General features: G+C 44.1%; 1 protein-coding gene across 2 annotated transcripts in view; it reads right to left on the reverse strand.

Moving 5' to 3' along the window:
• The window catches only part of rgs3a (regulator of G protein signaling 3a), a 110,067-nt gene that overhangs the window by 68,305 nt on the left and 15,994 nt on the right, over positions 1-25,768 (reverse strand). The window contains exons 9-14 of one of the 2 annotated variants that reach the window (XM_076163656.1): positions 15,977-16,044; positions 4,747-4,828; positions 3,691-3,796; positions 2,841-3,282; positions 969-1,008; positions 559-878 (exon numbers count right to left, since the gene is read on the reverse strand). In XM_076163656.1, coding sequence (XP_076019771.1) covers positions 559-878; positions 969-1,008; positions 2,841-3,282; positions 3,691-3,796; positions 4,747-4,828; positions 15,977-16,044 — 1,058 coding nt within the window. Of the gene's footprint in view, positions 1-79; positions 243-558; positions 879-968; positions 1,009-2,840; positions 3,283-3,690; positions 3,797-4,746; positions 4,829-15,976; positions 16,045-25,768 lie in introns of those variants that run through there. The other variant, XM_076163657.1, reaches the window with a different exon arrangement.

Raw genomic sequence — 25,768 nt, forward strand, 5'->3', positions numbered from 1 at the left:
AAAGATACTAATACTTCAATCCTTAGCCACAGCAATGAGTATAACATCTGAAGTTAAAGTAGACATGAAGCTGCTGTACCAAATCCATTTCAGCTCCCAAATCCAAACAAGCTAAAGTCAAAAGAATAAAGGCTTTTTTTGTTTTGGATTGTTGCAGTATGACAGAAGTCGATTCTATGGAGGCTGCAAGTGAGGAGACATGAGGTTTTATGTGAGGTCTCAGGATGACGAGACACTGACACGTCAACCACACGCCGAGGGACTTCCTCTCAAAGGCCAGGGTGAGAGCGAGAGAGAGAGGGGGCCCATTCTCTCATTCTTTCCCACTCTCAACGTGTGTGTGTGTGTGGGAACATGTATAGTTGTGGGTTTCGATATGAATTTAAAGGAAACACCAAGAAAGGCTGTCGCATTATGTAAACTAGAGTAAAGGGCCGTTCAGGTTCTTTCCTCCTCACACACACACACACACACACACACACACACACACACACACACACACACACACACACACACACACACACACACACACACACACACACACACCAGCTGGTCTACCTGCACAAAGATGGGAAAGATGAGGATCTTGGGCGCCACTTTGACGTAACCATAGTTGCCGTGTGACGTGTGCGAGCGGACGATGGTGCAGTTCTGGTAATTGGCAAAGTTTGCGTTGTGCGTCTGGTAGTTGCCCAGGCCGGCGTTGGTGCTGGTGCTGGTGGACGCCGTCTTTGTCGCCTTGGAGTTGTTAGAGCGGCGAAGGAAGGCCGTACGACTGGAGAGACCGCCGCCGCCCCCACCGCCACCACCCCCACCGCCACCACCCCCACTCTGTGGCTGAGGAGCAGGGGCCTGACGAGACGGGTACAACCTGGCAGCTGAAGGGAGGAAAGAGAGAGAATGTTACATTTTAATGCTGCGTTCAACTAAATATTGCAGAAGTAAATGAGTGTAAAATCATGTCTCACCTATGGTCCCCTGGTTGTCTTGATATATCGGTCTTAAGACCTGGAAGCAGAAGAATATCATCATAAATAGGCAATAAAATGTTTCGAATTTCTTATCTGGTCAGTCTGATACTTCACACACACTTTCCTGCCCTGGGACAAACAGTGTTTACTCATATCAATTATCAATCATCAGTATTGATAGAGGGAGGACTATGACTTCAGCCCGGTTGAGTTACAACATCGAAAATCAGAAAGGATCTCACAGGCCGCGTTCCTGTTTCACGCGTGTTTCAGAGATGGAGCCGTTATCAAGGGAGACTCAGGGCCGTGACATTGAATTCTGTTTCTGTGAATCATCCGAGTCAATCATGGTTACTGTCTGTCATAACTAATTAAAGTCTGATGCAGAGGAGGAGACACTGAGCTGCCCCCCTGCACTCTTTTGGGGTCATATTAGGTGAGCTGGAAGCTGTGGAGACTCATTACACTATATAAGTAGCATGTGTGTGTGTGTGTGTGTTTGACTTTGTTTTGTTTGGCACTGGCAGCTTTTGAGCCATTTTGTCTGTAAACCAGCATAATGTGTCAGTGTGATTCTTCTCCACTGTGACCCATTTCCACAGGCCCTTCGGTATATTTAGCCCGTGATGGCCGGCACAAGATCTCACCAGAACGCCTCCGCCTCCTTTTTATTTGGGACAGAGGTGGTGGATTTTTTGGCAGGGGAGTGTTTTGTCGTCAGCTTCCTCTAACCTGTTTCTCCGAGGCGACCAGACAAATCATTTTACCACACTGCTTATTGTATTTATTCGTGTATATCTCACTCCTAGAATCTGTTTACAGTCTCCCTGGAAAAACGTCTCGCTCTGCTCGCTACACACTTTCTGTTGCTCTGCATCTCAATTTACCTCCATAATCTAAAAATCATTTAGAGGCCATGACGTGCGCTATGTGAGGTGCAAACATACACACGTACGTACACATACACACAGGGAGACCCACAGGCAATCAGACACAGACGCGGAAAGCAGAAAATAAGATTTTTCAAGTCTACACGTGGGAGAAAATGACCTGTAGTCTGTAGTAGAGGTTTGGAAGCCTGAGGAAGGATTTAAATGATGAGGCTGAGTCTAGACAGCTATCAGGAGCTGGTTGCTGATTGGTTAGTATGCTTATATAGGTGTTAGCTAAGGAATTCAGTTCAGTCTTGATTGATTTATTGACTTTATTGGCTTTATTTGGCTTTAGTAATAAAAATATTTAACCTCATATACATGATGTCACTGCATGCAACCATATGCACATGCTGCACAAGACACATGTAAATGTGATGCTGGAGTTTAAGGGTATGCATGAAGTCAATACTTTGGCTGCATTACTTTTCTTATTAAAACAGTTAATCTATTTTTAAATATGTATGCAATTCAAATTCACAGGGTGCATAAACCATGGCACTTAGGTGGCTCATCTATAAAATAAGTAAAGTAAATGATGTCATATACACATGCACGGTTCTCCGAAAAGTATTTGTTTTGCTCAAGTGGCAGAGAATGTAATAGAAAAACTGCTAAACCTTCACAAAAGTACAGGAATATAATGTATAATCTTATATGTTATTGTCTCCCAGTGGCTCCCAGTCTAATGTCTCCCATCTGTATGAGGCTGAACTATAGCCACTGTATGTTGTGTGTTCAAAACATGTCTTCACGCACACATTCATGAGGCGGCAGAGGCCCAAGTGGCTTAGACACGTATCCAGTCCTTCTATCTATCAGCGCCAGGGATGTAAGGTAAGGAGACGTATCTAGGATGGGCCACCATGTGCCCGTGGTGAGGATGAGGAGGACGAAGGAGATGATGAAGATGCAGCCCACCACCAGTCTGCGGTACCTGGCTTCCGGGGTTGATGGGGGCCAAGATGATGTAGTTGTCGCCGTTGGACGCCTTCACCCTGGTGCCCTTCAACGTGGCCGTGTGCGGGTGATGGAGGAGCCCGCGAGGTTTCCCGTCCAGCTCCTCGGCCGATCCCGCATGAGCCCCCCACCCCAGGGTCCCTAAGCCGATACCGCCGCCGGCCCCGCCTCCAGCCTCAGACCCGTTCAACAGCAGCCTGCGGGCGGTGGTGGCGCGGTGGTGGGCCGGCAGAGGCGGCACGGCCGGAGGGGTTTTACTGCCCCCGGCGTCCGGCCCCCGCCTGCGAGTCGGGGGCGAGGGAGTGTCGTAGTTTGAGTTGGAGGCCTTGTAGGAGGGTCGGTGGATTAGGCCCTCGAAACTTGGCTTGGCTGAGGGGCCCGTGCGCCACACCACCAACGTGATTTCATTGGCACTGTTTCTGCATTACAAGGAAGAAGAGTGTGAACGATAAGCATTTGTGTGATTAAATGGAAACATCTAAACAACTTCATCTAGAGACGAAACAGAGTGATTTCTAAAGCAGCCAAGCAGCAACTCAGACGCTACCTTGAAGTACTTCAGGTCTATAAATCTTAAGAGTTCTATAGTGATCGCACAGTAATTGCCCATTGGTCATGTGCCGTCTCACCCAAACACCACAGCATTTCTTCCTTCACACACTGAGACACAGGCTAACTTAGATTGATCTCTCGTCCACTCATGACTGCTTCATCGATCCGGCAAACCTCTCATGCTGTCCGATAATCTTTACTAATCACTGTTCTAGCAAATGGGATTTAGGTGGAAATCAGACCCTAAAAATGCTCCATTGTGTCGGGGTTGTTACCTGATAGCATGAGCTAAGTCCACACACTTCCACTGCTCCACCGGTTGACCATTTAGCTGCAGCAAAGTGTCCAACTGCTGCAGACCCGCCAGATCTGCCGGCCCACCTGCCAGAGCACCGAGACGAGAAAAAAGCAGAGAATTACACATTTTTAATCAGGCCGTGTTCATTTACAACCTTAGCTACTTAGTGGATTGAGTAGAAAACATAAAGTATTGGAGCTTAAGTATCAGCATGACAACTAACTGCATCACTGATCAAATATTAATGAGATATAGAGATTTTTCTGCTCCCTATGCGGGGATTCAGTTTTGCTTTGCCCTAACTGACTCGGCAGAAAGGTCAGAGCGCCCGATCAGCATCTTATTCCAAGACAGAATCAGGAAAAACATACATTCAAAGTCGCCAATAGTACAATATGAAACCCGATGACTGTGGTGACCCTGTGAGTCCTTCATTACTCTATCCTATTACAGCTGACATGAAATATTACAGGAGCCAAATCCAGGTCAATCAGATGATCAGTGAGCGGTGTTGGTGTTGCTAAGCAGCACAAGACTGGAAAGCTTTTAGACTGTCGGAGTGTTTGATTACTCAGAACGTTTCCATTCGACGGAGAGGAAAAGGCGACGGAATTCTGCGGTTTGGATGGGAAGACATGCTCGGTGACAAATGCACTGAACATGGACAGATGGAAACGTACACACTCATCCAATCGTGACATGTCACACTGAACACACAACTCGCACAGAGGATAAAGACACACACACACACACACACACACACACACACACACACAGCTGCCCGAGGTGAAACTCAAAACCATCAGTTACAGGAAAACAGTATTACAACCAAGTTTACTCAAGTAAAGTAAGCAATTCTTCTTTGCGAGGGCGAGAGAGAGCAGGAGGGCAATGAGAGTGAAGAAATGAAAGCAAAGCACACTTGAAACTGCATCATTAGGATCTATATGCAAAAGAAAAAGTCTTAAAGCGTCCATCTCCAGGAGGATTTGAAGCAGGATTATTGAGTAGAGACATTAAACGTCAAACTTACATGGATCAACAGCCTGAACCCTCACAGGGGAGTCGGAGCAGATGGTGAAGCCATATCCATCCTTTCCTCGATGGATGGTCACCTACAGAACACACACACACACACACAGGAACACAGGAACACAGTCACCGTGTGATAGGAAGTTGCAACATAAAGTAGTAAGCTGATAAAATAACCCAGTTCCTGTCTGGAGGATGATTAGCACATGTGGATTCCGCTTCCAACCTCCGATTAGAAATGTCTTAGCAGCAATTCCCCACTGATGCCAATTAGCTGAGTGTGTGAGAAAAATAAGTCGGAGAGATGGACGGAGATACGCCGCGGACATTCTTTGTTTAGTAGCACACACGGGATGCCACTGTACTCACTGTACTTTACAGAGCGGCTGCTGATTATATCTCTATAATATATATATCCATATCTCTACTTTACCACAGCGAGCAGATCAAACGACTGCCGCTAAAGCAGAACTTAACACAAAATAAAACACACACATATACATATTTTTACTGAAACTTTTCAACTTTTTTTTTTTTTTCAAACTTTTTTTGAACTTTTAAAGAACGCGTGTGTGCTTGTGGGTGTGTGTGAGTGTTTGTCCTAGGAGCGGCACTCAGAGAGTTAAAACATGATTTGTCCCGGATAGCGCTTGAGAATCTCATTTACATGCACAAAGAGCCAAATAACTAAGAGTATGTTTAACTAGTTCTTATAGGATATCAACTAAAACACATTTCAAGAGGTTAGAAGACAATGGAAAGATTATAAGAACTTCAAAACCAGTGTAGTAGTAGTTATGTAAATTCAGAGTTCTGTGATGTAACACTAAAAGTAGCTTCCCACTTTAAAAACTTCAAATAAACTCTTACTTGCATGACAACAATGACCCCAAAAACATTATTTTGAAGGAATATCTCAGGAGAATCTGTGATGTGATTCTGCATATCAAGACACACATAAGAAATAAACTCAAACGGTTGAAATCAGTACTCAGAGAATGATAATGAGAGAGTAGGAGGACGAGTGTAGGAGGGAAAGAATTGGACAAAACCTCGTTATTGCAAATTCTACAACAAAACATGGAGAGATCATCTAGTCAAATGTACCATCCACACACACACACCATGCTGATGACTCTTTTCCCTGTCTGTCTCCCTCTCTCTTGTCTGTCTGTGACTCAGTATCGTCAAACACGTACGCACATGTGCCAAAGTCAACAAAAGGGTCCATCAAAAACATCTCAGTTTCCATCTCATCTGCTGACAACCGGGGGCGGAAAAGCACACAAATCACACACACACACACACACGCGCACACACACACACACACACACACACACACACACACACACACCACTCTCGCTTCCTCCGTCTCCTGCAAGAGTGAAACTACAGTATTTGCTTTGAAAATACAAAGTCTGCCCATAAGCAAGTGGGCAACAACCTCAGAGAGATGTTGATGATTCAGGGGCCTGGAGCTGGTGATGACCCCAAAATGTCTCTAACAATCGCACTTTCTCATAGTCCAGTGGTTTTATGTGCCCGGTGTCTCACTGTTGGGGCAATAGTATCCATTACAAAGTCTCTTACAGCCTTCAGTCCCTCCACATCTGCGTTTCTCTGCGATTCAGCGAAACAATGTGCCTGTCCAGCTCCTTACAAAGGTATTTACATTTGTCACCTGGAGTATAAAAGGGAAAGCGGATCACCATCTGTGTTTGTACACGTGTGTGTGTCTGTAATGTGACTGTATGGGCTGGAACAGCAACGAACAAAGAAGCTTCATAAATAGCCTCCAGAGATAAATTAAGCGGTGACATCATTCTTTTTAATGAGACCTGTAGTGCTCTTCTCACACACACATACACACACACACGTCCAAAGTACTATATGGTGGCTGTCCCCCTACATTAGTTAATTTAAAGAGCTAGAACCTGTATCTTTCATTTTTGTTCCATTATTTTAAGTATTTGTTGCGATATGGATAAAGGGATCATTTATACCTTAACTATAAATATAATGTTCAATATATACTTTTAAATGAGCATGCAGACTCCTAGGGGCTGTTAAAGTGCTCATGTGTATCTGACACACTGTATGTCATTTGTCTAAGGAAACTGACCCTCCTCTTCTTCACTCTTCATCCACAGCGAACAATAGCGTTTTGCTCAGCGCTGTGTCTGCGTGTGAATCTTTGTGTGTGTGTGTGTGTGTGTGTGTGTGTGTGTGTGTGTGTGTGTGTGTGTGTGTGTGTGTGTGTGTGTGTGTGTGCACGCTGACAGATTACGACCACCCCAAAGTTTGGCTGTGTGACAGAAAAACAGAAAGAGACGCTTAGGTACAGAGAGAATAAACAAAGAGATAAAAGAGATTAAAAACTAGATTAAGTGGTGTTTAAAGAGGACGCCAGGACTTTGTAACGTGGCAGTGACATAACAGATGAGGCAAATGGACGGACAGATGGTGAGACGAAAGCGGCGCTGGAATTATGGAAGTCAAACAACAATAAGCGTCACAAAACAGGTTGAAGGGCTGGCAAGAATTTAGTACAGCGAAGGAAAATACAGAGAGAGAGAGAGAGAGAGAGAGAGAGAGAAAGTGTGTGTATATGCATTGTGTGAACTTGAAGAAAGTTTGTCGCGTTGCCCAATTTGCAGGCTTTTACAGTGTTAATTCAATTTGTAAGCGGAGTTGAATCCAACCAACTGGGATTGTGTGTTGGGCTTGGGAGAAGCGGTCTCAGGCCACCTCTTAAAAGACACCACAGGGGTCCTTTTCAAGTTTGGATACAAAAGAGGGGACATGCTTTGGAAATTGTGATAAATCAGAATGAGTGTGCTTTACTGATGTTATTTTAACTGCATCAATCACACAGTTAATTACTAGAAATTAAGGGGAAATAAATGAATGTAAAAGTTCCCAGAGAGTAAATTCGGATGAAACCCGAAGTAGAATCTCTGCTGCCCCTTTTTGCATTAATGCTTCAAAGCTCCAATATTCCCTCAGAGATGTCTGAGATCGCCTGCAGCAGGGAGCATCATTCCTTCCAGGATTCATGCAGCGATGGGTGCTGCTCGTCTGCATGTGGAGCAGACGTATCACCACAACGCAAACACACACGCATTTGCACGCCATTGCATGTGAGGAATATCTGCCATCCATCCCGAACCACGCATATCTGCCTTGATGTCATCGTACACGCATGAATGCAGACGTGCTTTCGTACGTGTTCACTCAAGACTAAAATCTACAAAACACACACACAAACACACACACACACAGGCTTCCCCTTAACCAACCACTCATTTTCCTCTTCCTCAGTAAGACAATGTTATCTGGGTCAGTATTTTGAGTGTGTGAGGAGGCACTGGACGCCCACAAATGACTAAAGTGTCATGCTGCATTGTTGTCACACACTGTTGGGCCAAAGTCTTCCTAACATTCACAATTGGTAATCACCGGTTCCATTGAATTTTGTTCTTTCTTTCTACCCCCAAATTGTATTAAGAGTATTCTGCCTCAGCTCAGTGGATTCAATTCTTTGAGCTCAACTGATTCTATTCTATGTTGACTTGAGGTTTAGTAAATTCAGTAAATCCATTAAGTAATTTGGAAACAATTGACACCTTAAATGATCAGATTATTTTTACTTAATAAAGTTATAGTTTCAAGCAATTCTGTCTTAAATTTCATCCAATTCAAAATGAGCCAATAATAGATTTGTTTATACTCTCTTGCTTATCCTCTCTGTCGCTCCCTTCACCCGTCTCTCCCTCACGCATACACACCTGAGGGAGCCTACATCCGATGCAAAGGTGGCACAGCCCGTGGATGGTGTGCATCACACCTCCGCCTTCTCTTCCTCCTCCTTCTTCTTCAGAGTTCAGTTCCGCAGATAGCACGCACACGCTGTGACGCTGGTTTTCCGTCCGACCGCCCCCCCTGTAGCCCGAGTATCTCCACAGCCTCCTCAGAGCAGCTGATGGTGAGCTCCTGGGGCTGTGCTCCAACGGCTGGGCAGCCTTCAGAGTGTTGTGGATCATCTCAGTGTGCGGTGACGACAGCTCGGCAAAGAGCAGGTGGATTCAGTCCTGGGTGGTCCAAACCAGGCGCCAGTCCAGATGAGGAGGCCGTAGATGATGATAGTGTTTCTTGGATTCGGCCCCGAGTCAGAATTTAGTTTTACCGCTTATAATAGTCCTCTCTGGAAAACTCTACAACTCTGTCACTGACCTCCAACTGCACTCTTCTCTTTAGTAAGGATCCTTAGTAAAGACTTGCGTCATTGCTGCACACTCCTGCACACTCCTTCATATCAGCCTTTGGCCACCATGACATCCGAGGCTTTTCCCACTGTGACAATTCTTCTTCTTCTCAAAGTTTGGCTCGATAATATTTTCCTCTTCCTTCTTTTATCTCCTCTTTTCTCTCTCCTCTTCCAGCATATCTGTTATCCGTGTCCAGGCTTTTGTTCTGTGGGCAGCAGCAGTTGCGGGAGCTCCAGAGATCAGCTGTGTGAGAGTGCGGCGGCGTCAAGTAGGCGAGACTGCCGCTGGCTCGGCCTGCTCAGGCCACTGTCGTTCCTGGCAGGGGCGCTCATGGGAACTCTTCAACAGCAGAAGAATAGGAGGAAGTGCCTCCCGCCGCCAACCCCTCCACACACATACACACGCATGTGCACGTGCACACGCACGTACGCATACCTCACCAGCCCAAAGCCAGCACAGCTTTGTGTGTCTACCACCGATAAGACCAGTTGGCTTCCTGAGTCTACACTCTGAGGTACAGAGAGGTGCTGTAACTCTCAGACCTTTGCAAATATACACAGCGGTGTGACAAAGGGAGGTGTAAGGAGGCTGCACGAGTGAATCATGTCGGGTGAAGTGTGAGAAAGGTGGGATTTTTAGTCACTGGACAGCATCCAAAGCTGCCAGAGTGGACTTCAACTAATGACTACGTACTATATTGTTATATTGTTAAGAGAGGTTGTGTGGGACTTACTGGGATCTACTTAATTTTGATGATTTATTTTCCCTTTAACAGGACGATAACAGTATGAATTGGACACAGTGTACTGTACACACTCATACAACCAAGCACAAATACCACAATGGAAAAATTATCAAGTACAAATATGTCCTATATGGAAATGTGGTATATATAATAGTAAAGTACAAGCAGTCGAGTATCAAAAGTACATCAAGTGAAGAATTAAAACAGTGTTACTAATTATTTCCAGATACATGGTTGTGCGTCTATATTTTAAATCCCAAAATTATTAAAGTTATATTTCCTAATATTCAGCTAAAACAAAGCCGAGATTCAATACCTGTAGCGCAATCACAACAAATCAGGACAAAAGCAAAGTAGTTGAGTAAGTACTTTGTTACCACCTCTGACACACACACACACACACACACTCGATCACACCTCACACCTCATCAGCCTCTTTCCAGCTCTGCTCCCATACTCCCCAGCCTCCGTCCAGACATTATGCTTGTTTGTTATGCTTTGGACTTCCATATTTCCTCTGCTTTTCCTTTCGGCCGACCCTGCCACCCCACGGTACGGAAACCTGCGGGTCTGCGAAATCTGTCGATCTCCCCTCCTCCTCCAGTTATCCAAACATCGCTTGTATTTTTGTTTTCGCTAACCGCGCGCCCTGGGAACGAGGTGGTAATCTACGAAAATTAACAAACACCTCAGCGGCAATGCAGGAAAAAGCCTATTAAAGTCGAGCTAACACAGAGGCCAGGCGATGCCCCGGCAACCTCATTAATCCGTCCCCCCCTCGGCCCCCCACCCCCAGCTTGCCTCTTTTCCTATTTATTGTTTGGATGTCTGGCTTCGCCGAATGAAACACGGAGGGAGAAGAGCTGGAGAAAGACAGAGGTGAAAGAGGAGCGACAGCGCACTTGTCTCCACAATGCTAATAAAGTGGCAGCAAAGCTCGTTGTCTTTAACGCCGCTTCACACCAGAGGTAATGGCAGCTTTTCCCTGTGTCGCCTTTTCAAAGAGGGGGCGAAGATTACCCGTCAAGAGCACAAAAACACTCTCTCTCTTTCTCACAGCGCTCTGTTCACCTCTAAATAGGCAGAAGGACGGATTAGAGGGAGGGACGAGGAGGGAAAGAGAGAAAAGCTCGTTCTGAGAGAGAAAGGAGGGAAAGAAGAATGAATTTGAAAATGCGCTTGTCTGGGAGCCAGACGAGGCCAATCTGTGCGCTGTGGGATCTCTCTCTCTCTCTCTCTCTCTCGCTCTCTCTCTCGCCCCCAAACCTGAATAAACAGCAGTCAAAAAAGGAAGCATCTTGCAACCAAGTGATCACACACACACACGGTGGGGGTCAAACACCAAGTCCAAGGCCACGGCTATGTTTGTATTGACGAGCTAAGCAGTGGATTCTCAGCCATGACCAGCAAATGAATCGAATCCTGAGCAGGTGAGACTCGTCGTGTAATATTAATGTAAGCATTCTTGGGTCCTGTCGAGAAAAGACGATAGATTGGAGACGTCGGGACATAAAAATGAGACATTCTTCATTATTTCTGGGGTGACAGCTGGAGACTCTAACCTCTGTGTCCTTGTCTCAGCGCTCACCCATCCTTCCCTCCCATCTTTCCCATCAGACAAGAGTGTCAGACCCATTTTCACAGAGACAACGTCGGAGCAAACGCCAGCTGACAAGCAAGGTGATGCAAGGGGAGAAGCTGCCCTCAGCGTGGAGATTGTCAAGCGGACAAACGGCAGCAATTTCTCGGGTAAATATAATTGGTAGATGCTGAGGAGGACAAGGCATGACGAGATTCAGTCTCACCGCGCTGTATGATTAAGTTTTGATCTCTAGTTAAAGGTATCTTTTGTTTGGACCCATTAAATGATAAAGTGAACAGATATTGAATGTAGGGGCGCTCTCAGACTTGAAGCCCATTCGCTCGAGATTAAAATCATTACTTGTATTACATTTGAGTTGGTTTCAGACAATCAGAGGATGGCAAGCGTACCAAAATGGCTGAACAAGAGAACGCCATCCATACTGAGTGCGTATGACTACGTGACCACAAATTAATTTTTAAGGTGATTATTGAATGTTTAATTAAATATTACACCATCATTTTAAGTAGGCTATAAATGGACTCAATAATTGTGAGTCAGAGCAGCAATAAATACATAAATAACAAATATATTAAATGGGACTTAACTGGAGGGAAGCACATACATGTTTTTTTGTTTGTTTTTTCATGAATTAACCTTGTGGTTAAGTGACTATGAAGTACGATCTGCAGCATCAAAAAGCCTCCAACCCGTGTGAATCAATGATATCATATTTGTTGTAAAGCCACCATCAAATATTGAAAAAAAAAAAGATGTTGGGAAAGGGGAAAAGTGAGACGTTAAGGTCGGTGGGGAAATGGCCCCGGGGTGAGAGAGGGCGAGGAGAAAGAGAGGGAGGAGTAGGAGGAAGAGGAGGCCGTGGTGGCTAACGAGGAGGAAAGATGCAGTGGAAAAGGAAGCAACAGAAACCTGGTACAGAAAAGAAGAGAAAGTCTAAAAGGTTTTCCTTTCTCCCCCTAATTTAGTCCATGAATGTGTCCCCCCCCCCTCCCTTAACTCCCCCCCTGAGACTCTCCCACACAAACCGCACAATCAGCTGCTACTCTGATTCACCCGCAGATAAAGAGGAAAAGAGAGGAGGGTGAAAAAAGGAGGGAGGGGAGAGGAAGGAGAGAGGAAAGGAAAGCTCGCAAAGACGGGTTACACTTTTCCATCTCTGTGTTTTTCTGCGTGTGTGTGGGGGGGGGCGGTTAACAATTACCAGATCGCTGCAGCCCCCCTTTACTGTCCGAGACGCCTCTCACACCCTTCATCATACTGGACTGCTAACGTAAGAACCCAACGACTCCGACGCATGGTGCATGGGATGAAGTCCCACCAAAACACAGCGGAGCAATAAAACACAAGGACCAGACCACACAACGGTCAAATGGGGGGAAAAGAAGTGTGTGGGTGTGTGTGTGTATAAGTGTGTGAAGAGCAGAAGTAAAGTGAGCTCCTTTGTCTAATCCTGCCCAGTCAGACTGATTACTCAGATCCATTTCACTGACACACTGACCTGTTGAATTGTCCGACCTGTCAGTCACTACAGGAGAGTGAGAGCAAACTTTCATTACTACTTCTATGACGCATAAATTTATAAACTATATTATTAAGGATATATTACTTGGACACATTTACACACTTTGTACTTTACTTTTTGCCTGTTTGGTTTTATTAGAATAGGTTAAAAAAATAATGACATAATAAATAATAATAAAATAAGGTAAAATACTTCAGTCTAGAACTTTTATTTAATTAAAACAGAATAGTTTAATAATACAATATCAGAAACACGTAATTTAAACACGTAATAGATGGGTTAAGAGTTATATAATAAATATGCAACATTAAACTGACTCCTCTGCTGTATTGGCGAGACTCCAATTTTGTTTAGTTTGTCACATCATAGTTTTAATCTTATCTTTAAATATAACTCCTGCTCTCACACGGTGAATGTTGCCTGCACTGTATGTGGCCTACATGCAAAACTTCTGGGTCGAGTGTGTGTTTGTTTGTGTTGAAACTCTCCAGGATAGAAAAGTGCTAAATGGGCCTAAATGATGGATTCTAACACTTGTGCATTAAAGTCAGAGTGTTTATCCTCCTCAGGTGAAACACTAATAGTCAGCTGCCTTGTGGAGTTTTGCTGTCTATCACATTTTATTCAGTCAATATCCAAACAAGCTGCTACTGTTTTTTATAGAAAGAATTAAATCACTGACAGGACATTAAGGTTGGAAATTGGCTCTCACTTTGCTTCCACAATCTATGCCATGACGGCAGCTATTTCCTGTTTGCTGGATTTTTGTCCTGTAAGCAGTTGGCAGTATTGAAAGTTGAAAATTTTAGGGTAACGCTTATGATGGGTTGACAGTGTGATGATTGTGATGTTTTTTCTTGTTTGTGCTCTCGGAGTGGGCGGAGCCATTTGTCAGCAGCAGCAGCAGACAGCCAGGCCCTGTGTGGCTGTGGTTTTCATTTCCATTACAGTAAGTCAGTGTGTTCTGTTTGGCTGAAGTGTGGTCTGTTTGCTGACAATAACAAAGAATGAACTGAAAAATATCATCTGAGTGCAAGCAGTTAGAGCACGGCACAATGCGGCAAAGCACAAATCGATTCATTCCCATGCTGAGATACCAGCAGGGGGAGGATACAGGATTCTTCCCAGGTGATCTTTAGCTCCAGTGTTAGGAAGACCTGAGATTGGATCACATCACAGGTTCTGATCCTGCATAGATTTCCAATGAGGGAAGAGTCATTCCTCATCTGCCTTTTTGCCAAGTTCAGACTTAGATCCAATTTTCCAGTTCCAAAGTAATTTTTCTGATCTAGGAAACGAACCACTCCACACTGGAGCCGGATCACTGCTCCTGCTCACCAAGACACTTTTAATTACATCTGTGCCTTTCAGAAATAGAAGGTCCCGGTATCGTCGCCATCTCAGATGCACCGGCATCATCATGCACGTTTGAAGTTATCAAAAATTCAAATGGGTTCCTAGTTTGATTAGATCTGAAATACCAGTTAAAAATAGCAATTCAGAACGTACCGCTTTTCTCTGCACACACTACTACACCAAGAGCATGCAGCTGCTGATTGTTCGGGTCCATATTGGCGAATCGCTGTGACTTCTTGTACAATTTTACATCTCGAATCGCTGTGACTTCTTGTGCAATTTTACGTCTCGAGTATCAACTTCAGACATGGTCTCCACTTGTCATCTGTTTGCCTTGTCTGCACTCAGTTGTGCAACGTGCATACCACACCGTTGCCAGGACATGAATTCACAGGTCTGGAGTCTGAGTTTGGTGTTGATACAATCTTCATGATAATATATCTACACAACTGTAATATGAAACAAGTATCAAGTGTCTCATATCTCCCAAATCAATCAGCTTATTAAGAATAAATGACAGAAATCAAGTGCCAGTCAGTTAAAATATTAGTAGAGAACGTTGTAATTCTTAGTTATTTGCATGTTGATTTCTTCGGATCAGCAAAAAAGAAAAAAACGCTTTAGCTTGAGCAGCAGATGTGCAGTGACAGCAGTTCTGATGTGATAGAAGTACATAGTGCATTGATCCACAGAGAACAGAGAGACTGAACTCAGGCTTCTTTAAATTTCATAGAGCAAACCCAGGGATTTGAGCTCATACACACATATTTGCCACGTCTGGCTCTCTGATAGGTTACAACCCAGACTTTGCTGACTGGAGTTCATTTGCATATAAATATAATCGAGTTTCACTTTGTGTTTAGTAAATACTCGCTTGACTTATCACCTCTGCTGTAAAATGAGTAAAAGCAACATCAATCTTCCTCCTGCGTCTCTGAAACTGGTCTAAGTGGTCCTCCTCGTTAATTTTTAATTTGTGAATGGTAACTGTGCACACGGCTAAGTAGAATTGGACTAAATGGACTTGTGAGATTTAAAGCAAAATAAGCACAACGTGAGAAAATTGACATGGGGCCTGAAAGGAGAAAGGGGGTGGACAGATTTTTGGTCTCCATGAAAACACACAGAAAATTGACTTCAGATCCAACAATACACATATTTCCCTTTGTCTCTCATGACAAACCATCATCCCGCTTCAAATGTGAATCACTTGCGTGCCAGCGTTTTGACAAATATTGTCTTTCAAGCAGTGACAGACTGCTCCAGTCACCGCTCAAAGCTCTAAACGCATGATTCAATTAGTTGCTATGGTTGCTGAGAATGTGCAACATGGAATGCATGCAGTCCCTATCTTACTGAAGGCATGTTTATGCATGATGAGCAAGTTGGACATGGTTCGATGTCACGGGTCAGCTGCCTCTAATTTATTAAGTATAGGCCTGTGCATTCTGTGTGCACGCAAAGGCACAAACAATGAATAACTAAACGCATGTACACACAATGAAAGGCATACAAACTACCAAGATCAGAGAGATATGCACACAAACCTCTGAAAAAGAATGATGATTGATGTATATTTACTTAATGCAAAGTGAAGTGCACACACACAGCGAAACTTCCAAAAACAATAAGGAATTAGACAGATATGCAGAAGTTCACGGAAAACCCACATACGTATAAACGGCACACAAAGACACACACACAGACAGATAGTAAATAAGTCAGTTTGGTACTCACTGTTAAGCATTGCATATTCTCAGGGCGACTGGTCTCAGGGGCAGCACCATGGTTTGACAGCACAGCCTCTGAAATGTAGACAAAGGAATCACGGGCTGAGACGGTGCCTTTGGAGCACATCGCTGCTCTCTCTGCGCCGGCACAACACAGCAACCCCAAATAAAGCCTTCAGATGCTTCTTTAGGTCCATAAAAGTGCCCCAGAATGAGAACAGCCAGCAATTATGGCAACAAGTTGTCTGGACGCAGCGCTGAGCCGCGCCGGGATTCAAACTTGTGAGCGGACAAGAAGAGAAACGTGGAGAAAGAAAAGAGGGAAGAAAAAAGAAAAGGAAAAGCCGAGGAAAATCCCATAAGATGCGAGGATCCGACAAACTCGCCAAGAGAGGAGTGGAAGTGAGAACAAGTGAGAGGGAGGGAGAGAGAGCGGGAGGGAGGGGTAAAGGAGAGAAAAGGAACTCCTCTCTCGCTCTATTATCCCTCCGTCACAGGGCTCCTGTGAAGTTACTATGGTTACAGGGACTCACCCCTGCCTCAGAGTCCATTTAACTATTTCTCATAAAGGCAGCATTCAGCTTTGGGCCACAATGCCGATCTCTCTCTCTCTCTGTCTCTCTGTCTCTCTCTCTAACTTCACACAGAGAGGAACCCCTTGCTCTCCCTCCGTCCGACCACTTTCCCTCTTTTTGTGGTTTCTGTCCTACCTCAGATGCACCTCTCGCCCCGTCCCTCTCCTCCTTTCTCCTCCATTACCTCCATCACCACAGGAGACAAATCCCCCTGCCTAGTCTCCAAATTCTGTCAATCCCTATCCTTACTCTGCCCACACTAGGATAAGTGGATAAGTGACCTCTGTAGAGCTTATGAAGCAGGCACACTACTCCAGCGTTACCTTTAATGTCCTCTTAAGCAGCTTTAAAGTGAGATAAACAACATATCTGTGGCTGATACTTGCATTTTAGAGAGTTTAGAGTTTAAACTTGACAGCAATATTGATTGTTAGGTTGCTTAATGACCAATTTTTTGTCTTGAGATATCATTTGAATTTGTTTCTTTTTAAATAGTGACAATGCTAGCCTCAAACGTGTCCTGTCATTGGAATACAATAGCATAGTTTTGTGAACTAATCAAATCAAAGATCCTGTTTGTGGCTTTGTTACAGCTTCAAACCGAATACTCTATATGTACTTAATACTTATAGAAACATTTCCTGACTAGAACCTCCAATCATAATACTGCTTCTACACTCAGAATTAGTAATGATGGACATTTTGGTGGTTGCCGTGGGGTCAATGAGGATCACAGCTGTGGCCCTTACATTGCTTTTAAACCGACACTTAAAGTTGAACAATCAGGCAAAATGTCCTCCATTCCTGTGTAACCATAGAAGCTGACCCTCGAATAGTGCATGTCCACATGCCTGGTAGTGGTTTCCACGGTAAGCAGAAAGGTTGTTTTTGTTGTTATTGTTTTATTTTTAGGGGATTTGTCACTTGTGAATCAGAAACCTCAAGGGAAGCAGATAAACAGAGGGGATAACCTGGCTGGCTTCAAGCCCAGCGTGGGAGCCTTTTGTCTGGATAAGTCATCAATAACAGCGGGCATAAGGGCAGAGACACGGAGCAGCTGGCAGTGAGACACGGGACACATCCAGCAAGACTGACATAAATACGAGGGGAGAAAGAAAACACTCAGATATAGTGGACAGTGGGAAAAGTATACAGAAGAGAGATGGGGGAGATGAGGGGGGGGGGAGAGAGAAAGGACAGGGGAAGAGTGGGAAGCTGACCGGATTACAGAGGCGCCAACAATGAAACCTGGGTCAAAACGAGAAAAGGCAGAAGAAGAAAAGAAAAAAAACGGGAAAAGGGCAAAAATCTCTAATAAAAAGGCGTCGGCTGTCAAGTAGTAGAGTCAGTCAGTCACCCTGCAGATCTGCCAGGACATTAAAAGCCCTCGGCTGTGCCAGAGTCTTTCACTGCTCCGCTCCAGCACTTGACACCCAAAGGCCCCTGCTTTCACCTCCTCTCAGCCGCTAACAAATAAACACTTGATGGAGAGGGAGCAGAAAGCCAAAAAAGGAGGAGAAGAACACTGCCGGCACTTCAGGGTTTAAGTCTCTTCAGATCACGTCGAGCACGAGGACTTAATTGTTGAAACAATTAACATCAGGCACTTACACACTGTCCCCGAGGAGACAAAAGGATGAATGGATGAACGGCTGGCTGGAGTCTATGCATGGGAATACTTGCCACAAATGATATTTAAAGCTCTAATGAATCTCAACAAACAATAAACATGTATGTAGCAGATCAAATGAAAATGAAATTGCACAAAATCTTGTTGGGAGTTGGACTGTAGTGCCTCTCTTGATCAAATCTCTTTCACCCTCACGCGGCTTAGATCAAAGAGCGTTACAGCGAATTAGAGAGGCTTTTTGGCCGGGCACAGCCTTCGATTTATTGAGCAAAAAGAGCACAATGCTTTAAAAACAAAGCTCTGCCCGGAAGCGGATCTCTTTGACAACAGAGAGACGAAGACAGAGAGCATATAGAGGAAAAATCAGCAATCCTACAAACGGGGTTGAATGACGCCTATCTCAAAGATTATTAATTGGTCAGGTGGTGCAACATAGCTTCCATGCAACAAGGGAATAATAATGACAACCAAACATCTTCCATCTTCCTTCCAATCCTGCTTATCTCAAATGGGTTGAAATCAAATGAATACGCGGACAAATATAGACGTCACATAGCACAAATTAGTCAATTCTGTACCTCCAAAGAAGCAGAAAATGCCCCGCTTTCATTCAAAATCAAATGAACAGGGAATATTCAGTGTCCTCATTTATGTCTGGATAAGAAAGCAGCCCTCCAGCTAAATATGAAGCGGCAACCAGCGCGGCAGAATGATGAAGTTAGGGCGTAAGTGCAAGATTCCAGCCTTCTCTAATCAGTGAATTTAGGCATTTGAGATGGTGAAATTCTCCTCTTCAAATACTGCCTCCAGGAAATGTAGCGCTCAATTAAAATGATATTGAGACGTGTTGAAGTTTAGTTTGAAGGCTAAACGAAGTCCAACATCTGAAGCAATGAATTTAAACTCAATCTGAATGAAGGAAGCCCTCCCATCATCAACCAAACTCAGAATGTCTGGATCTACTAATTGACCAAAAACAGTAAACCACAAAACCTGGTTCAATTCATGTTTTGTTATGTCATAATTAGGGTTTAGAAAATCTGCTTCCATAAATTCCAAACCTTGGGCCTGCTGTGTTTACACGACACAAGCGGCGAGGCGTTTCCCCCAACTCGTTCACCTTGTCGATCAGCTCTCTGCTTCAGAGTGTTCTGGCGTTTCAGCAGAGCAATCAATCCTCAGGAAGGATCCGACTGAGAGAAGAAGAGGTAGAATTTGGAGGATGGATTTTGCTTTCTTTTCCACAACATTCAGTCTGATACTTGAAAGCATGTTGGTTTTACCCGATTTGTCTGAAGACGACAAGCTCAAACATTTCAATCATAACATAAAAGATACAAATTGAACATGAGAGCTCTGCCTGACCTCAACAACCGAACGGAATCCGTCTCATTCCTGACAATGACGCCCGGTAGGAACGAGACGACGAGGTGACACGTGTGACATTTGGGACAGCCGGGTAATCGTGACTGACACATTTCATTTCCTGTCTGTGTTCTCATCAAAGCAAAGGCAGTCAGAAAGGATTTACATCTCTCAAAGCAAACTGAGGCGGGCGTGATAGAGATTTGGGAAAGGATTTGTGGGGAATAAATACAGAAACACTGGGATTATGATGGGATTAACAGCCAAGATGGATGTAATCAAATTTAATTCACTTTGATCTAATCTCATTACCATTTTGTCAACTTCATCGTTCCATTACAACGGCGGAAATTGGTGTCAAAATGTGGTTTTCATTTGTTTTACACTTTTGAATATGTTGTTGCAAAAACAAATTAGCAACAACGGTGTCAATATTAGCAGCAAGATGATTTATAGGGATTAAAAAGGTTTGCATGAGTTCTGTTCAGTATTTATTGAATATTTGTGGAGGCACAGGAGGAACCCAGACTTTGGTGGCCTCATTATTTTGTATTTTAAGGAGCAGCACAGTTAAGGTGCACAATGAGTACAGTTCAGTTGAATGAATAAATCCTCTGCATATTTCATATTCTAATCCAAAATACCAATCGGATAAGTATGGTGTTTATGATTGTGGCGTAAAGTGCAGTTTTACCGATTGACCGTGAAGCTGAGGTCCATGGTCACGCTGCCCTTCCTTCTCTTTACCGAGCCGCTCTGTTAGAAAAGCATCTAAAGCAAATGCGTCTGATTAAGTGTTCAGTGTGGCGATTACAAACCACCTTTATTGACAGAGCTTAGAAAAGTGGATTTCTAGTGACACAGCATTCATGAACGTCCTCATCGTACCTCCTTTTTTCTCCACTGACCTCAAACTTTGTATAAAGGACAAAAGCGTGATTGGAAACATTTATTATTCCCTGTATTCAATATTGAATACAGGGAAAGACTTAAATTATCAATTTGGCCTTGTGCCGCTTCTGTTCTGTGTGTGTGTGTGTGTGTGTCTACCCGTTTACCCTGCGTGTGTTTATAAAGAGGCAGGCTCATCCGTTTGACACAGGGCTAAAACCAAGACAGACAAACTCATTGACACCTGCACGGGTTTGGATTGTGGGAGTGGAGTGAACCCACACTGGCAAGAACATGCAAGAACTCCAGCTGTGGATGAAAGGAAAACTCAGATGTACAAAAGCCCTTCTCATGTTAAAAAGTGTTTTAGTGGCCATCAATCAAATTTCACGGGACAGGAAAATTGGATGTTTTACAGCAGACAAAGTCAAAAGAGCAGAAATTGCAGCAGCACATTTCCACAGAACACCTGTGAGCTCTAAATGCTTCGCTTCAGATAACACAGATATCTACATCTAAGGACACACACTTCCAAACTGCAGAAACTAAATCAAATGTAGCGTCTGTCAAGAATCGGGATAACAATCAAAATCATCAAGCTCATCATCCGTGTGCATCTGTGTGTGTCCAATCAAGCTGGACCACGTTTTACATGGCATAAATAAATAAATGAGTTAGAAAACCTCTCCTTGTCTGACAAAATGGCAAAACTACTGAAATCAACCCTTTAAAACACTGTCAGACACACACACACACACACACAAACCGACACACACACTCATTCACATTATGGTTATTTGACAAGACAAGTCTACAACATGACAGAATGCCACCTTCCATGTCACGCTGTGTAGCTTTCATATCAAGCTGCAGTCAAAATATCTGTACGGTAAGTTAATCACATTTTTAATCTGCTGGTTTAAAGGGCTGCCATCTGGGAAAGACTTGCGACCGCACGCCCGTGTGCGTGTGCGTGTGCAGTATGTCTGGGCTCACGCGTGTCCATTGTGAGCGGTGGGAGAAGTGAATGTATGACGCAGATGACACACTTTTTAAGCAAAAGCCCAATGGCAGTTCAGCTATTTTTCGCTTTCACGCATACACGGACCACCTGACCCACATTGTAAGCTCATTGGAGGGAAATGCATTAAACATGGTCAAAAACACACACACGTACATGTCATCGTGGGTCAGCTGTCTCAGTGGATATGCTACATAAGTCTCTCTGACACTAGCAGGCACTCTTTCTTTCATGCATAAAATATACACACACACAAACACACACAGAGGAAATATACATACACTGGCACATTCACTGCACAATCTCCCAGCGATTCAAAAGGCAATTCAAAAGTCCAGAATAAGAAAGACAAATAAGTCCTGTGTAGTGATTTTTCTTTGCAGTTAAAAATCATTTAGCATTTACATTGTCCCTCTGTCAGTGTTCTTTATACTGCACATACACACATCATTCATTTACTGGAGGTATTAATGGCTGAATACAGAGCTGTGTGTGTGTGTCATTATATCTGCATTAGCTTCAAACTACGGCTGGCGGGTATTTAAATATTTGTTTGGTCCATCGGTATATCATTACAAAAGTACAACCATTCAGAGATTGTTTTTCTTGTAAACAAAGCAGCTCACCTGCAAAGGACCTGGAGGCCATGAAGCAACGCTCTGCTCTGCCAGACGATGAGGAAGAGGCTGTGTGGAAACGATGCCAACATAACTCAACTGTAACCCTGCTGTTTGTTATTAAACTACACTGGTATTTGATGATTTAATTACATCTAAGACAGCAGCATTTGTACTTAAATGTCAAAGTATAAAGTTGGAACATTACAATGCATCCGAGACATTAAAGGGATTTTGGGAAGCTCTTTTGTTTCTGCTCTGTGCCGTCCAAACTTCACTATACAAGTTCAGCACTGCACACTCAAAGGATCATATGGATCTTTGTGTTTCCTTCCCATTATGTCTGAATACTGCTGCATTATGTGCAGATGGACTCGGAGCGTCCCAGTCTGGCCTGATCTCGCCTCTGGGGTATTTGACCAGGCACTGTCTTGGCTCTGGCCTGGCACAGGTCTCTGAGCCAAGCCGAGGATTAGTCAGGGCAGCGTGACATGCTGATCCAAATAGCACGCCTCCGGTGATGGCCAGCGCACATTAACATGGATTAAACCCGTCGCCCAATAAAAGACATGTTTCAGCCTTAAATTAGACATTCATTCAGAGCGAGATGAGGCATTACGGGATTACAGCCATGCATTGTTTCAAATGAAGCTGTTGCCATGAATGTGTTTGAGGTCAACAAGAGCCGAAGCGTTGTTTGTTTTGTTGACAGCTGTATAGTGAAGGGGGAATTCTTGTGCCTTGTCTCTGAAAATGACAGGAAAAGGAAATAGAGTCTTAAAATGAACCCAGGCTGCATTCTGTGTGGATATAAATAAAACATAAAGTCCAACTAGGAAAAGGTGATGTCGTGGCACTGTAATGCTTCAAAGTGGAAAGTTTGGAGTGGTGGATGGACATTTATAGCCTATTTTAGTTATGCTTTTGATTGTGAGTCATGTTTAAAGTCGTTTTAGCTTAAGTTTTTATGTAATCATGATTCAAAACATGCCAATAAACTAACCAATCTGTTCCATTTGCCTACCAGCTGCATCCATAATCCTCAACTTCATTTTAACCACGTATTCACTTGCTCACATTATATACTCTCACAAAATCAAGTGTGAGGCCGATTGCCAGTGTAATTGCCTACTTTTCACAGATAACATCTCTGAGTGTTAAAGTGAGTTCTTGTGTACCTCCTTCACATGGAGCTCTGGGACTCGACTCCATCTGAGTGCTACATACCATGAACCCCTCCAGCACAAATAAACAAAACTAATGAACACAGACGCGACCGAGATGTGAAAACAAAACTTGTTCGGCTCATGTTCGTAGTCCTATTCATCATTTGCCTGCAGAATGCATAATGTTAAAGCACTTTAAAGAAGGCGTTGCACCTTTATGCTCCCCTCAGTCTGCTTTGGTAACATTGGTGCACTAAAACCTTTTCACAGCATCAAATGTATGGGTCAATGTTAATGCACACAGAGTTCTAGCTCGCTCTAGATCAATCAGTTGATCAATCGATTACATAATAGTGAGTTCAAAAGTAGGTTGGGTCACGATTACACCACAAACAAACCATTTAAGACTTAATATAGGATCAGACGTCCGGTTGTTTAGCTGTGATTGCCGTGTTAAATCTTCCACAAAACGATCCAAACACGAAAAACTTCACTTTAAACATCACTTTAAACATCATGATAAAAGCTATTCACGTGCGTCTAAGAGCCTCGTAACTTATAACACAGCTGTAGTGGGAGTGCTATAACTCTCCGTGGTCCATTGAACTCAGACAGGTGTACAAAAGCTTTCACATTCTCTCTTTTAAGACTGTTCTTTTGGCACCACTGCTGTGTAAAAGTCAGAGGATTGCAGAAGCAATGCAGCAAAATTAATGGCCTCGAATCCACAGTATAGCAAGAACGTGGCGGCGTCTGCCAAACTCCGAATAAGGCAAGATTGTGTCAGACGGAAACACAATACAAAGTGGAAGAGGTCATAAAATCCTAAGTAAATAATATAAATGTATTAGTATTAGTATTATTTTTCCCCTCTAGACAGGACACACACTGCATCATGTCATCTTTAAAGGCCTGCAGCTTGTGTTATGTCAAAATGTCTGTTTAGTTAAGAGCCTCGGTCGCTTTCAACTGCAACACCGGCTTACATAAGAGACGGGCCGAAGACTAACAGGGGAATGACATTCACACTGGAGCGAACAAGAGGCTGATGTGTAAGCAAGACAGACACGAGGAGGAAGAGTGAGACAGACGGGGGACTGAAGGAGGACAGACAGGAACATATATTTCGGACTAGGGAACAATGACACACACACACACACAGAAAGAGACACATGAGCGATTTTCCTAAAGAACGGGATTATGGTCATTCCCCTGTGCACATTGTGTGCCACATACACACACAAACAAACACACACACACACACACACACACACAGAGATCAGACAGTATTACCACGAGGAAAGAGGGAAACAACCCAAATCCATTACTACAGCAACATGTTTTTCCTCTCTCTTGCCGAGCCGTCATGTCAAATTAATGAGCGGTAAACTTCTGCTGCAACGTTACAGCCGAATGAAAAGTAATAATCATTTTAAAGTTGCATGAGGCCAATTAGAGCGGTTGTAATGGGTTAGCTGACGTCTTACGGTGTCACTTCCCTCCTCATAACCCAGAACGGGGCCGTGTACATTAACCATGCGAGTGGATGGGGTGTGGGGTAGGGTGTGTGTGTGTGTGTGTGGGTAAAGGTGAAGGGGCAGTAAGCTTCCAAATAGGTAGGCTAAGCTCCTTATTGGAGGGTAGGGGGTGGGGGGGTCTTCTGTTGTAATACCATGGGAAGAGACAGAGACCAAGAGTGAATTAGATGCAAAGTGACTCTCAGCAGCAGAGGGATGAAAGTAAAGCTGGCAAAACTGTGAGAGCAAAGGGAAGAGGGGACATGAACACGGGGATGATGGAGGGATCGGGTGAAGGAAACAGAGGTCGGAGAGAGAGAGAGAGAGAGAGAGAGAGAGAGAGAGAGAGAGAGAGAGAAGAGAGAGAGAGAGAGAGAGAGAGAGAGAGAGAGAGAGAGAGACATTCTAAAAGCATCCTCGGCTGAAAACAATCCACTTCACTGCAAGTTATAAATAAACTACTGAAACACAATCCGTCTTTACTCCAACTTGTGCACAGCCGAATGAATAAGTACGGTAACACAAACGCAGTACTCACCTTAGTCTAGGCTGGTACAGAGTGGCATAACTCCGATAACACTCACACACATACACACATACCACCGCCGGTGCCTCCAACGTGAAACTATGAGCGAGTGCACGCAGAAGTAAGGGAGAGAGGAGAGAAGAGAAGGAGCAGAGAGAAGAGAAGGTAGAGAGAAGAAGAACAGAGACAAACAAATGTGTGTGTGTGACAGTGTGTGTGTCAGTTTGGAGGGTGTATGTGTGTGTGTAGGGGGGGGGGAGATCCACTCCAGCAGCGAACGACTCAGGAGAGGAGCTCGCTCTCTCTTGCTCTCTCTTGCTCTCTCTCTCTCTCTCTCTCTCTCTCTCTCTCTCTCTCTCTCTCTCTCTCTCTCCTGTGACGTGTCAGTGTTTGGTCCACACCCCTCTCTCCCTCCCACTCTCTCTCTCTCTCTCTCTCTGTCTGTTTCACTCATTTGCTCAAACCAATCTCTCTCTCTCCCTCCTTCTTAA

Source organism: Genypterus blacodes, unplaced genomic scaffold, assembly GCF_046128005.1.
Source record: "Genypterus blacodes isolate CSIRO-AG114 ecotype Tasmania unplaced genomic scaffold, CSIRO-AGI_Gbla_v1 ptg000133l_1, whole genome shotgun sequence".
Taxonomy (NCBI): domain Eukaryota; kingdom Metazoa; phylum Chordata; class Actinopteri; order Ophidiiformes; family Ophidiidae; genus Genypterus; species Genypterus blacodes.